This window comes from Zalophus californianus, chromosome 4 (assembly GCF_009762305.2).
Source record: "Zalophus californianus isolate mZalCal1 chromosome 4, mZalCal1.pri.v2, whole genome shotgun sequence".
Classification (NCBI taxonomy): Eukaryota; Metazoa; Chordata; class Mammalia; order Carnivora; family Otariidae; genus Zalophus; species Zalophus californianus.
In genome coordinates, this window is record NC_045598.1 from 157,937,967 (window position 1) to 157,953,083 (window position 15,117).

At 36.4% G+C, this 15,117-nt stretch overlaps 1 protein-coding gene across 33 annotated transcripts in view; it reads left to right on the forward strand.

Annotated features, from left to right (window-relative positions):
- Positions 1-15,117, forward strand: part of RIMS2 (regulating synaptic membrane exocytosis 2) — a 583,419-nt gene that overhangs the window by 488,957 nt on the left and 79,345 nt on the right. For 15 of the 33 annotated variants that reach the window (XM_027597538.2, XM_027597289.2, XM_027597533.2 and 12 more), the window contains one exon: positions 12,652-12,893. The exons of the other annotated variants lie outside the window; for them this stretch is intronic. In XM_027597538.2, the coding sequence (XP_027453339.1) occupies positions 12,652-12,893 (242 nt within the window). The remainder of the gene's footprint in view (positions 1-12,651; positions 12,894-15,117) is intronic. 33 annotated transcript variants of the gene reach the window in all.

Sequence of the window (15,117 nt, forward strand, 5' to 3'; positions counted from 1 at the left end):
ATTATCTTGTTTTTCTAAACTGATTAACTAAGACAGTAAACCATGGTCCTTGACAGGAAGTACAGTCATTTCATGTATATATACATACCCAGTCTTCGGTGTTCTATGTGATGGTTAGTTCAGGGGTGGCCACAGGAGGAGCTCAGGAAAAGGAAGTTTATGATAACAGGTCCTAGGAGCCAGGAGGCGTGTCACGTCATGCTGGGCTACATAGGAAAGCTGCCGCGTAGGGTTCAGAAGGTAGAAGGGGCAGGAATGAGGCAAGAGTTAAGGCCAGAACCTTTTTGGAGGACGAGAAAGACAAGATAGGGCAGAGTACACAGTTGAAGATTGGCGGGTTTGAGTAATTCCTTCCAGCTGGGCTTTGGGTTTTAGGAGTGGTCTTCTATTGCCTGGTACCAGGCCCGGGAATGATTTAGGGCAGGGAAAGTATGGGTTTGGTTTGACTAGGCCAAATAGAGAAGGTGCAGCTCTGAATTTGTCTAATTTGCATATCAAAGGCAAGCACTGGGCTGAGCCCTTCACTATCTCTAACAATTGGCTAGTCCCAGGAAGGGCAGTTTCTTTCCAGTCAGGAAGGTTTTTAAGTTGTCCAAAACATCATAATATACTGAAAATAAAAAATATAAACAGTACACGTACATATGCTTATATGCACTCACATATATAATCTTTAGACAGTTTTTAATCCCCACTAAAATTAAATTAAGAAGTATAAAAAATTCTCACTTGGAGCTTTGTTGTTTAGATATTTTTAAATATCTGTAATTGTGGCCTGTTAGTGTGTACTATTGGAGGAAAGACCCTTTCTTGGTCTTTTATTTCTAAGCCCAGAGCCCTAATTTTTTCCCACGCGAGCAAGGGACCTGATAACTGTTAACAACACTGTCTCAGAAAGCACAATGTACTTCTCTTCCCTGACATTTCCAAATCCTGCGGCCCAGTCTCCTGAGCCCTGCTGTAAAGATAGATGGTAAAAAATGGCTATCTTTTGCGAGCAAAAGAGCTCGTTAAGAAGAATAATGTGACGTAAAACCACAAGTTCTAGGAACTTGGAACAGTGGTGCCCTACAAATCATTTTACCTGTCTCTAACAGTTGCTAAGACAGGTAAAAGGGCAAGGAACTACTTGTCTTTTCTCAGTCATTGTCAGCCAAATATAAGGAAAACATACACAACTTTAATAAAAGCATCACTGTTTCCAAATATAAAAGAATAATGTATGGGGAATATGTATTTGGCCTCTTGGAAAAAAATTCTAGAATCAGTTCTGGGTTTTTTTAATCCCATGGGACTCCAGAAATTCTGGTAGATTCTTCTGTGAATTTGAAAGGTTGATTTGATTAGCTATGGAAGTTACATAGATAATGAGTAATTAGATTTCATCAAGATATGTAAGTTTAAAGCATGTTCTCATTCTCTGAAATGATGCATGCAATATGATTACAGAAAGTAGAGATATATTTAAAATTTGGATTTGATCTGTAATCAAGTTTTCAAAAAAATCAGAGTACCCACTATTTTTCAAAATATGGGACTAATGTATTTTGTACTTTATAGTCTGGAGAATTAATATTCTTAATATATAGACATTCATACATTTTTATACATTTTGAAACACAACATCTAGTCATTTCATATGGGTAAAAATTACAGTCCAGAAATATTTTCATAATGTATGATTTGATGTGGGTAAGTTATAGTCCAAGAATACTTTCATATTATAGTATAGCTTTCAGTATTATTTTTAGAGGCATAAGGTGAATTTTTATTTAGTGTAATCATTTCGATAGTGTGGAATAGTCATCATTTGTTAAATACTCTACAAACTTGATACACTTATGGAGTTGGATGATTAGCAAGAATAAATCAAAGCTCTCAGTCTATTTTTTTTATTTTCACAGAATCTTAACTATTAGTATTCCTTTGATATTGATAAGAATGGTGAAAAATGCAAATTGATGCTTGAAATTATAGGCCTGTGAGGATACCTTCTGATATTTGTCATGGACCTTTTTATGGTGTAGCATATACTGTGGAATCATGTGGTGAAATCAGAAGAAGCTGAAATGAAAATGAGTGCGAGAGAAGTCTATTCTTGCCTCAAATAGTTACATATAGAAATAATCGAGTTTAGCTGGAAAGTACAGATGAAACAATAGAACAATTTAAGGGGATGATACACACATTGAATTGCTGGGTTAGAATTGTGGAGTTTATTTCAAACACTTGTGAAGGGAAAGATGTTATTACTTAAAAATCATATACCAAGGAAAACTGGGAGGAACAGTAGGCAAAGCTGAATTAAAAAAGAAAGAAAAAGAACCATGAAAATTTGAAAGGAATTAATTTTAGAAAGATTAACAGAGGTATTAAAGTCATAAAAATGTGGAGGTTAAAATCTATTAATGATCTCTAACCTCCTCATGTGCTAGGTTAGGAAAAGAAGGCCCAATGAGCAAAGAAACAAAGAAGTTTAATGTGCTAAATCAAACTTTTTCACTTGAGTTCTTGAACTCATATACCTATCCATCTTGAAGAATATTTTGTATCAATTTTTGACTTTCTTTTTAATCTTTCTCTCTCTTCAAGTTCTTCTGATTTTGCCTTAAAAAAAGTAATATACTAGTAATCCTTATTTTCATAACTGTTCTCTTCATTTTGATACTCCCATGAGTTTACCATTTCTTTCTTTCTCTTCAATTTCAAATCTCTCCAACATAGTATCCACCTTAATAGCTTCCTCTCTGTTCATCAAGTTTCTTTGTCACCTTCTTGGAAACGGACTTTGATCTCTATTTCAGTAGCTGCTTTCTTAAAGGCCAGTTGTGTTCTCTAAAGTGCTAAATCAAGAGCCTTTCTTAAATGTTCCTGCTGACAAATTCTTTGCATCACTTGACCACCTCAACTTTCTTGAACCTCATTCTTCTCTTGTCTTTCATGGAATTTAACCCTATTCTATTTTTCTTATTTCTGAGAATGTGTCTCTATTTCTCTCTCAGTCCTCTTCTTCCCAGCCTTTGTAAGTATTCCACAGCGTATCTTCTCAAGCGTTGTCATTTCTGTCTTTGCACTCTTGGCTTCGCTAAGTAAGCCACCTCCTAACTTCCTCTCTCCTCTCCTGTTCAATAGATATTTATTCACTCCATCTTTTTAGCCCCGACTCTTCTGTTGGGCACTTGTCCTAAATGTGCAGCGTCCTCCTATAGAACCTCTCCATCAGAAAATTCCACTGGTTCAGTGGTGATCACTTTCTAAACCAGCACTACACAGGCAAACACTACACTCTTTGAGGGTGTTAGTTTCCTTTTCCAAAAAGGTTGTTGTGAGTTAATTCCCATAAAGCATGTAGAGTAACCATTGGCATATGGTAAATGCTTACTAATTTGAGCTCTTATTATATCTTATTCCCAGATCCAGATACTAAGCTGTACAGATGGTTCCTTCCAAATAACTTTTACATTAGTCTTTGCTTTCTTCTAGTAATAGCAATATAGGAGCCTGGGTTTTTCTATCCTTCTCCCAGAGTATTCCTATAAACTGTCAATTGATTTTCCTATAGACAGTCTCTTTTATTCCAGTCTCTTTGTTAGTCAAAACAGATGAGATTGTGCTGTTGTGATAAACAACCCTAAACTCCTAGTGACATTAACCAACACAAGTTATTTCTTCCCATTGTAGTCATTCAGGGACCTAGCCTGATAGCGGCCCTGTCTTCCACAGTCCCAGGAAGAAGTAAAGAGAAGTTGGAGTTTATCGACATCAGTTAAATGCTTCCACCCAGAAGCAACAGGACTCATTTCCACTAACATTTCACTTGTCAAAACAAGTCAAAAGATCACTTCTAGCCTCAACGGGGGAAGGAAAAATAAGCTTACCTTGCACCTGCAAGGAGAACAGAGTATTGTAAACAGCCTAATGACTCCCTCCACTATGTTACATAATCTTCCTTATTTGTCATTTGTATGTTATTCTCTGGCTCCATCAGCTTCAGTGACTCTTTTTACAGGAATCCACATAGCAACCTGAGTCTAGTCTGCTTTTCCGGACTTAACCTCTGCTACTCTTAGCCTATAACATCTTCCACTTCAGCCAAACTGCACTACTCATCCTAAAAACATGGCATGTTCTTTCTTACCTCTGCATTTAATGCCTAATGTTCTCTTCTCTTTAACAGTTTTTTTTTCTCTGTACATGTGATAATTTTTACCCATTATTTAAGACCCAGGTTCATGAAACTTTCCAGATCTCTGATTTTAATGGTCTCTTTCACTATAGTAGAATCGCATACTACTGTGAGATTTTCTCTGGTATTTATAATATTTTTAAACTAATTTGTATAAGCCTTTCTCCTCTTATTTGTATTCTTAAACTATATGCTTCTTCAATCATGACTGTGCCTCATTCAGTGTTTTTATTCACCACCGGGCCAACCCTACTCTAGCCTAAATGGAGCTTTAACACTAATCAGAAAAAGGTGTTCCCCTAGGTAGGTTATTGGAAACAGACACTTGTTTTGAACAGACCACTTAGAGAAAATTCTCCCTTTGTGTGCAGAATAAAAAATTCTCTTCCTGTGAGTTTTGGCCCCGCTGAGCAGGAAGATGGAACTCAGATGCTCTTTCAGCCTCCACTTGCTTCTTTAGGACGTAATGCCAAGTAGGTGTAGATATTTGCTAATGGAATCAATTAATTAGTGGCAAGAATGCTTACTGTAGTGTAAAGTAGCTGAGTCCAGAAATGAGTGCAGGCCTAAAAATTCAAGGAGAAAAAGAAACAAAATATAAATTAGATCTTGTCACTGAGGACCGTTATAAAGAAGAAGCTGAAGTCAGAGATGTAGTTTTCATTAAGATACATGTTATAATGAAAACATCTTAAAATCATAATCCTTGTATAAAGTTTCTTTATAAATTGTTATCTTAAACCAATAGTGAAAGCAAGTGGCATGATGGAAATGTATACACCCTAAGTGTAGTTTTCGTGTTTAACTTTTTAAGGAAGACAGAACACAGCAAGGTAATAAAAGATATTGAAAAATAATCATATAAGGATGGGCAAAATATGTTATTTTGTGACAGAGAGAAACAGACTGTGTGACAGAGAGAAACATAGACTTAGGATTTATAAAGTATTAAGTTTAAATTTTTTTCTTAATATAAGTTTCTTCATACTCAAAGTGGTGGTAGTGGGATATGTTATTCAGCGATTTGGTGGCGAACTTATAAAATTAAGGAACTATGAGGCATTAATATATAGGTAGACTTAAGAGTTTAAGTAAATTTGTGAATGTTCAGTTAGTAAATGAATATTCCTAATACCTTTAATGATCTAGCCTCTATAAATTTGTCGCTGTTTAAAGAAGATAGTCATGTTCTCTCCAAAATGGCTTTTAATGGTATATTTAGAGATAAAATATTGGTCTGGATCCCAGGTCTCTTGGTGCCACCACATGTGCAGTGTGCGCCCCCACAGACTTAGGGCTGCTCTGATGTAATATCTGAATAGGCAGTTCAATAAAGTTGGGTAGGACAGGTCATGCATTGATCCCAACACACCCAGGCCCTCCTCTCTCTTGACCTCATCTTCTGTCAGTATCCCCTTAAGAATTCACCTCATTCAATTAACATTGGTTCCATAAATTCCCTCTAACAACCACGCTTGTTTTGGTCTCAGGATATTTACACTTGCTCCCCTCTCTGTACCCTTCCTTAGCATGACTGGCTTCGTCATTCAGGACTCAGCTCAGTTGTCTCCTCTTCAGAGAGGCCTTCCTGGACCACCCTGTTTAATGTTGTCCTTCCCCCAAACTTTCCAGTCCCCGTTATCATTTTATTCTACCTTATTTTCCTCAGATCACATATCACCATCTGAAATTGGCCTGTATTTACTTGTTTATTGTCATTCCCCATGACGATCTGAATGAAAGCTCCGTGAAAACAGGGGCGTTCTCTGTCCTTCTCTGCTGCACTTCTGACTCCAAGCACTGCCACATAGTAGGTACAAAATAAATATCTTTTAAATGAATGATCAAATCCTAGAGGTAGTGACATATTAAAAAGGGTCAAACCTCAAACTAGGAAATAAATCTTTTTTTTTTCCTTAAAGAATATTTTGTTTTGTTTTTAAGAAATTTTTAATATAGCAGAACTTTAGGCATTAACAAGAAGTTGGGAGGGAATTTTGGAGCTTACAGGCCTTCCTGGTGCTCCTTAAACTCTTCTAAGTAAGCAGTGATCTGCTCTGTTGACTCTGAGGCACTGCTTCCTTCCCTGAGACCCAAGACTTGAACCTTACACCCTGCTCTGTGACTAATGACTCTCATCAAGGCAGGTATTTTTGGCTAAAAATACGTCATTAATTAGCTAAATATTCCTCCCTAACTCTGGATATCAACTTTGTGGCCTAGACAAGCGCACATCCCCTCCAATACACTTAGATACTATACTAATAAATTATGGTATATTAATCGAATGCATTTATATAGAGTACTGCAATAATACTAAAAATACTGAATTTTAAATTTGTGTCATTTCCAGAAATCAAAGAATTAGTACAGGACACTCAGTTTTTACATACTCCTCAGAGAGAGATTTTTTTTTGGAATTGTTAGTTAAGGTTTCCTGACATTAGAGTTGGTCATTGGAATTTCAATTATAAACAAAGACCATGTCACTGTGCAGCCATATTTTTGTTTCTCATGCTGATATTTGCTAGTAAATTAATTAAAAGAAACTGTCATATCATGTGTTTATCTTTATATTTGTGGAGATAGATGTTAAATAAACATGGGTTGAATAGATGATTACTACTTTCCAAGCCTAAAATTGTAGATGGTCATTTGAGTATGTGAAATAAAGCTTATTAAATCATAAATTAGGGTAATAATAATTTCAAGTTCCACATTTTAGGAAAGCCATTGTATTTAATATAGAGAAAAATTTTAATTAAGAGAAATTATGACAGGAGCAGAGTTTGTTACCCCTCTTTCCTGCACCCAAGGAACATGCCAGAATTTCAAGAAGTGACGCTTTATAATCCAGACATCTGCCCAACAACAAGTATGAGTTATTACTCTGGTAGGTATATTGGTTAGCCATTGGCACCTGGCTCCAGAAACACAACAATGGGAAGGAAAAGGAATTAAACCTTTCAAGGTGCCATAATGTTTGAGAGCTTGGCCAGTCTCACTGGGTGCTTTTTTTCCCATTCTACCGTTATTTCTGTTGTCTTCTACCTTTTAAGCCCTGCAGACCCTCTCTAGCACCACTTCTTAGCCCAGATGTTATAAGCACTTCCACTCCTGGAATTATCTCTGCCTACTTCCTATCCAGAAGCGTCTGTTCCGTTCCTGAGCTGCCATTCTCATACTCCACTGTATCAGCTGCTGGGCCCTCTGTAGCTCTGGCCACCACGTTCTGAATCACCTCAGTCTCTAACACTTTGGCTAAGTCTCTCCTGCCACCCTCCCAGCTCACACACTCAGACTTTGTCTTTGTCCTATGTTTGCTATTTATTACTTTAAACCAAACAACTTAGGTCAATTCATTCAAACTATTAATTAACATGTTTGGCCCCATGGCCTATAAACTTCATTTAATTTAATCACATACTGCTATAACCCCTGATATGCTATTTAAGTCTTTGAGGAATATCTACAAATATTTCACTTGCCTTTTATTACCTTTCTCCTAATGATTGACAATACTAAATTTCCCTTTTAAAAAATCTTTCAGGACACAATTTCACCATTTATAATTATGTCATAAAATAGATTGCTTGCATGGGCAATTTCACATGTTTTACTGTGAGAGTACTGAATGTATAAAGTTTGTCATTGTTTTTCTAAAGTCAAAAATTAGAAAACATGTATGAAACAATATTTAGAAATGTAGAAATGCCTGTGTCTCTTTCTAGAACCGAGCATCCTGTATCAACACCCAGTATTATTGTGTGGTACTCTCTTAGGATTAGCTTGACAGCCAGGCTATACCTGTAGCATGGGATGAACTATGTGGATTGGATAACTTGACCTATCTAAAAGAAAAATGCATGTTAGTTCTTGATTGATCTTTTTATTTGTTTTAATTTTTCTAAAGTCATACATATTGCTATGTATGTTGGGGGGAAAATAGAAAAAAAAAAGAACATTTTTAAAAAGCATAATTACAAACCAGAGAAAATTAAACCTACTTTTAGTGCACTGTTCACAGTATATCCTTCTAGATCTTTTGCTGTGTGCATTTATGCTTTTTTCCCCACAAGAACATAAACATTCTGAACATTTATTTTATTTTTCATATTCTGTTTACTTGCCTCTTGTGCAGGGAAATGGTAGATCATCTCACAAATCCAGGCTTCCCCAACTACCTAGTTTAGCAAGGATAGATAGATAGATAGATAGATAGATAGATAGATAGATAGATAGATGATAGAATGGATAGGCTCCAGGGTTTGAATTTATCTGTGTCCCCTAGCAGTAAGGTAAGTCCATATTTGGTATGAGAGCCAGCCAAAGCTAGGCTGCAAATATCTGCTTCTGTCCCCCCATAGCAAGAACATATTTTATGTCAATAAATACTTATTTACAACAGCATTTTCAAAGGTACATTCTATTTTATTGATGAACATAATTTATTTAAACACCCTCAACTATTGGACATTTATGAGGTTTTCCCTTGTGTGTGTGAGTGTGTTGTTATAATCAATTCTGCAGTAAATGTTATTGCCCAATCTGTACACATTGCCAAGTTTTCCTTTAGGATATACCTAAAAGTAGAATCAATAGGTTAAAAGCTAGGCTGGGTTTTTTTTAAAGGCTTTTGATACGTATTGCCAGATTGCCCTTCAGAAGTCCATCACTGAGACCCCACCAGCCGTACTGGAGATTTACCATATCACCAGACCCTTAGAAACACTCTCTTTTGTAACTGATAATGTAATGGATCTGTGTTTTCTTAACCACACGGAGCATTCCAAATGATCACCCATGTTTACAGATTTTTTTACTGCAAAGTATTTCATGAATCAGGAGTCATAAAGCTTTGAAAACTTTGTCTAATAGCTTGTTTGCTTGCAACATTATTTGCTTGTAGTTTTAAGTGATGTGGAGCAGGGAAAGTCAAGGAAATCAGTGGCGACAACCTAGCCTCAGTCTTTATCTTCTCAAAACACAGCACTGGGGGGGGGGGGTAGCTATTCAAAACTCACCCTGGTGATCTCGAAGGTTCTAGAAGATGAAGAGTAGATCCCTCTTACAAACCTTTAATAACCCTTTTTTTGTAGATAATGCATTATCAAAGTTGTTAGGTTGAAGAGAATATACTTCTGTAAAACCAAATTGTCATTAAAATATTTATCTACAAACTGACTTAGCAGTTCCAGTTAGTATTTTATTGTATCCTGCTTAATTTTGATGAAGTTCTGTATGGTTTTAATAGCCAACCATGAAACTTAAAATGCAAAAATCATAAGGCACATTAAGCAGTATTTTGTGAGTATGTCTTTTTCTTCCTTGGGTGGGAATAGCTTAAGTGACTCTTTTAGAAAAGCATGTGTTTGAGAGAAAGTTGCCTACATGGCAGGAGTACTAGATCACTCTGACAGGTTATATGGCGCATGTTATTATTTTGAAAGCCTTAGTTTCAACTAAACTTTAACTTTTTTAGGCTTTTCTGATGACAGCATACAATGAAAACTGTATTTTGCATTTCTGTGTTTATTTGCCTAGAATCCATGGAATAAGAAATATCATAGGGAGGCAAAGCGTTTCATAGTTAAAGGGGACCTTTCAGAAACACCAGTTTAAGACGTTTAATGGATGCTCAGTGGAAAATGGTGGTGGTGGTGGTGGTGGTGGTGGGGATAAGGAGAAGGAGGGGGAGACTAAGTTTTGGAGCTCTTCTGTGACTGGCATTCCGTTTAGTGCTTTACTTACATTTTCTCATTTATTAAGTGAGGAAATTAAGTTTCAGAAAAGGCTAACAACTCTCCCAAATGAGTCAGCCAAAGATCAAACCCGGATTTCCTGACTCTCAGTGTAGTCTGCTGTCCGTTATATAATGCTGGCTATCTTAAAGAGACTAGACATTTTAACTTAGAAAGTTTGTAAATTTATAATTATAAATATCATTTCTATTGATGCTGTTAAGTATTTATATGACACTTGTTGAAGGGCTTTAGCCTTTTTCTATCTGTTGCCCATATTCCTTAATAAAAATTGTTATGATTTCAATTCATTAAATTTTTACTCTAAATATATTATCTCTATTCTTTAAAATAAGAAGGGAAAATAGAATATTCTAATGTTATAAATGAGGAATCTGAGGCTCAGAGTAGAGCAATTAACTCTTCCAAGGAATTCAGTTAAGTAACAGTAAAACTGGGAGTTGATCCCGTATCTATTTGCCTCCAAAACTCTTTCTCTTTTATTCTGTTGTTGTTTATTAAAGAAGAGCAAAATCAAACAAGCTTGAAAATGATTAATTTGGGGTATTGTAGAAGCATATACACTGTTCTCACTTTTGGCCTGTTTATGCCTCATTTCTTCTTAAACTAATGTGAGGGGTAAAATAGTATAGTTTACTATTTTTTTTAAGATTTTTTTTTTTTTTTTTTTTTGACAGAGAGAGTATGAGAGAGCACAAGCCGGGGGGGGGGAGGGGGCGGGGGCAGCAGGCAGAGGCAGAAGCAGGGAGCCCGACATGGGGCTCGATCCCAGGACCCCTGGATCATCACCTGAGCCGAAGGCAAACGCTTAACTGACTGAGCCACCCAGGCGCCCTTAGCTTACTATATTTTTTTTCAAAGATCTTTTATGTTTTTATTAGACAGGGAGAGAGTACAAGCAGGGGGAGCGGCCCGCAGAGGGAGAGGGAGAAGAAGGCTCCCGGCTCAGCAGGGAGCCCTATGTGGGGCTCGATCCCATCATGACCTGAGCCGAAGGCAGACGCTTAACCGTCTGAGCCACCCACGCGCCCCCTTAGCTTACTATATTTTTAAGACAATTTTACACTAGGCCTTTCCCCTCTGAAATACTTGGAGGAAATGTATGTAAAATTAACATGTGGTCCTGGCATTTGAGCAGATTTTACTCTAAGAGTAAAAAAAATTTTTTTTAGAAAGACCAAGAAATTGAATTAGAAATACGAGCTTACCTCAATAGGTCAGTTTTCTAATTCTCATTCTTTCAATGACATATAAATATATTTCTAGGGCTCCTGCGTGGCTCAGTCCGTTAAGTATCTGCAAACACTGTATAGTCCTGAACTCAGGGTCCTGAGATCAAGCCTCATATCAGGGCTCCCTGTTGAGCAGGGAGTCTGCTTCTGCCTCGCCTTCCCTGCCCCCCATCGCCCCCCCACACACAGACTCTGTCTCAAATAAATAAAATCTTTAAAAATATATATTTCTAATGTTTTTTGATTTTGTTTCTTTTCTTTTGCTATTCACTCATATTATCAAAACCAAATTAAAGCAGAAATTATTACTCTAATCCTGAGTCAGAATGATATGTAAATAAGTCTTCCCATTCCTGCAACACAGGCCACTTCCTTCACATTCTCTCGGGTTTTGGGGGCCAGCTGGATATCCTGCTTCCAGATTCTCCAACCCCCATACTACTTCCCGCCACACTCCAGTGATCACAGAAAAATCGAGGGTCCTGTCTTTAATTACACCCGTTGGCAGGGTTAGTCTACTGACTAATGCCAAAGGGAGTAATCAGTAATCACTGCTAACACTGCCAATGGGAGTAATCAGCTAATCAGTAATCGTCATCAGTAATCAGTAATCGTTAATCAGCTCACATGCTTCATTGAGACATTGATTGCTTTCTGACCATATTGCCTAGAAAACTGATAATGAGTTTTCCTTCTTTCAAATGAATGCAAGAGGGAAATCTTCCTTTTCTTTATTTTTGGAATATAGACATCAACAAATATAAAATTATGTTTATGAACATATGTTCATAAGTGAGTTAAGTTGGAATAACTTATTCTTACGTCAAGTGAAATAACTTATTTTTAATTCATGTTAAGTGAAATAACTTATTTTTATGTTAAGTGAAATAACTTATTTTTAACTCAAAACTAATGAAAACATTGATCTCTATTAGAAAATTTAACCATTATTAGAGAAATCTTACAAATCTTATGAGACAAAGAAAACTTAGGTTGAAAGGCCACTCTTAGCAGTGGATGCTGTCAGTTTTGCTATTTTTTGAAGAATTTTCCCACTCCTATAATTTCTTTTTGAAGGCGATAGGAAAGCAAACTAGAGAATGCTTTCGCAAACGTCTTCCTTTTTTGTATAGCTGTTTTACAGCGTATTTGCCCTTGCAGGACAGTAGATTATCTCCAATAAGCCCTCTGATTTTTTGTGAATTTTTTTTCCCCCTCTGTGGCCATGCAAACTGGTGCCTTCTCTGACAGCGGAAATGAAATCATGAGTATGAGCTTCCATAGTTGCGTGAGGTTGACCCTGAATCGTAAAGCCCATTCGAGACCATGATACTTGAAAATGTTCAAACCCTAAAACTGGGTCCCATAAATGGTGTCATTTAATTATACTCCAGATGTTTCATCTAAAATACATTTTCTGTCTTTTCCTTTTCACTCTTGTCCTCCCTTTTAACGATCCATCGGCCTACAGTGTCTTTACATCCAAAATGCAAAGCAGACAAATGGGCATCTCAGGGAAGAACCTGACCAAAAGCACCAGCATCAGTGGAGACATGTGCTCGCTAGACAAGGCAGACGGCAGCCAGTCCGACACGGCGGTGAGTGCCCTGGGCACCAGCGGCAAAAAGCGGCGCTCTAGCATTGGGGCCAAAATGGTAGCTATTGTTGGCCTCTCCCGGAAAAGTCGCAGTGCTTCCCAGCTCAGCCAAACGGGTAGGCATTTTTATGTTACTTTTGACTTGATATTTGAGTTGTCATTAAAATACGTATTCTTTTCTCTTGCTCATTTTATTGCAGTCATTAATGGAAGAGGATATGTTCCAGAGAGATAGGGGCCTTTTAAACTGGTTAAACCTTTCTGAAAATAAAACAATAACTTTGTTTTTCAGTGACAAATGAGCCTGCTGTGAAGTGAACCCCGGCCCCTGTTCTTGAGAGGCATGTAGTGTCTTTCCTCCTCAGGGAGAAGTTAAGCTGTGGGAGCCAGATTGCCAGTGGTTGATCCTTCGTAAAGATTATCTGATCTGTGAGATATTTGCTTTCTTTAGGTTCCTCAAGAGGGAACCGGCCAAATTATTTTTCATTCTCAGCAAGTTACCCTGATGAAGATGACACTTCATATTTTGTGTGAATAATATAGTTCTTTTATTGCTGACAACCTAACTTCTTTTTCAGTTTGTAAGCAGCATTTACCAGTAGTATCAATTTTCTTACTGCAGTTTTTATTTTCCTGTGAAAACTTCCAAGCAGCAATATTCTCCAGCAGCAGGGATGGAGGAATTTTCTGCTGATAGTGAAGATATTCAAAGCTTTGCTACTTTAAAATTCAGTTTCTAACTCACATCTGCAAAAATAAATTAGGTACAGCACTCCTACTCCTACTCAGAAAAGCCACAGTTAGCAATTAAGAAATTTGTGAGTCAAAGCAATGTCTTTTCAAATGGTTGTTGATAATTAAACATTAAATCCCTGGTATCTTGGAAATAATAACATATCTTCTACTTAACAAACAAAAGCATATAATATGGTGTTCCTTTCACAGCAAATAAATTATAGGCAAATAGGTGAAATCTCATTTGTGTTTGAATTACTAGGGTTCTTATACACAGAAATCTGGACAAAAATCTGCAACACAAAAGAATTGGAGGATACATTAATTCCTGGACCCGACTAATTTTGATTTTATATAATTATAACAGCAATTCTGGAATCTGAGCCTTATATAATAATATTATATTGAAATAGTTATTTGATGGTTTTCCTTATATTGTGGTTGTAACTCACTATGTTCAATGTGCCTATTGAAAGGAATTTTTCATTCGGTGTTTTAAGATGTTATTTTACATTTTAATATACAAACAAAAATTTAATTTATGAACATAGAGAACATATTTCAATGATTTTTAAAATTGCAAATATTTATACATAATTAGCTATGTTATGTGATGGTGGCCTTTTGAAATTGAAGTTTTTCTTTATATGTCTCTAGCAGTTAGAACTTCGTTGCATTTTTTTCCTTAAAACTTAGAAACATCTATAAGATGAAAATTGTTCTAAAAGTAAAGCCTATAAATTAAAAAATACAGAACCTAAACTTAAAACAGACACTCATATAAGTTTATATAAGTTAGAGAATATGTGGTGTTAAAATAAATAATTATTTCTACTTGCTCAGGGTTTTTTGGTAAATATTGAGCACCTACTATGTGCTCGGCACATGGAGAACAAGGATGGTATTTATCATTGTAAAAATAAATATCCCTGTAACCAGAATGCATTTTCAGACAAGACTGCTTTATTGCCTTCTAAAGAGTAGAATACTCAGCAAAATGGGATCTTTCTAAAGAATAGTGAAATTATTCTGGAAGATATAGCAATGATATGTAAACAACTGGCAAAAGGGGAACCATTTATAAAGGTCTGTTGTTGACCAGTACACGTGGCAGCTAAGTCCTGCCTGTCTTCTGCCATGCTATTTTGTACGCTCCTTTGCCTGTTAATTGGAAACTCGCCTTTAAAGTCATCATTTCTAAAGATTAAATATGACTTGCTAGGCATTATAACTCAGCAGAATACACATAGAAATAACAAGGAGACTCAGATTCCATTGCTTACTCTGACTTATATAAGATAATCAAATATGACCTCTTTAAAAACCTACCCGACTTACCTGAGTCATAGAACGTTCATCTGACTAACAAGGCTTTTTTAAAGATAATATTTTAAAGTTTATAAGAAAATGCTTTGAAAACTTAAATAATTGTAGATATAAGATATCCATAACAAATTCAGCCTCACAGGGGAATCCAGAGCTCTATTTTACACGTTGATTTTGAGATGCCTGTTTAGACATGTAAGCAAGTTGTTATATGGTCAGTTGGATATGAGTCCAGAGCCTAGTAGTAGGTCAAGACTAAGGATGTAATTTGGGAGTGAT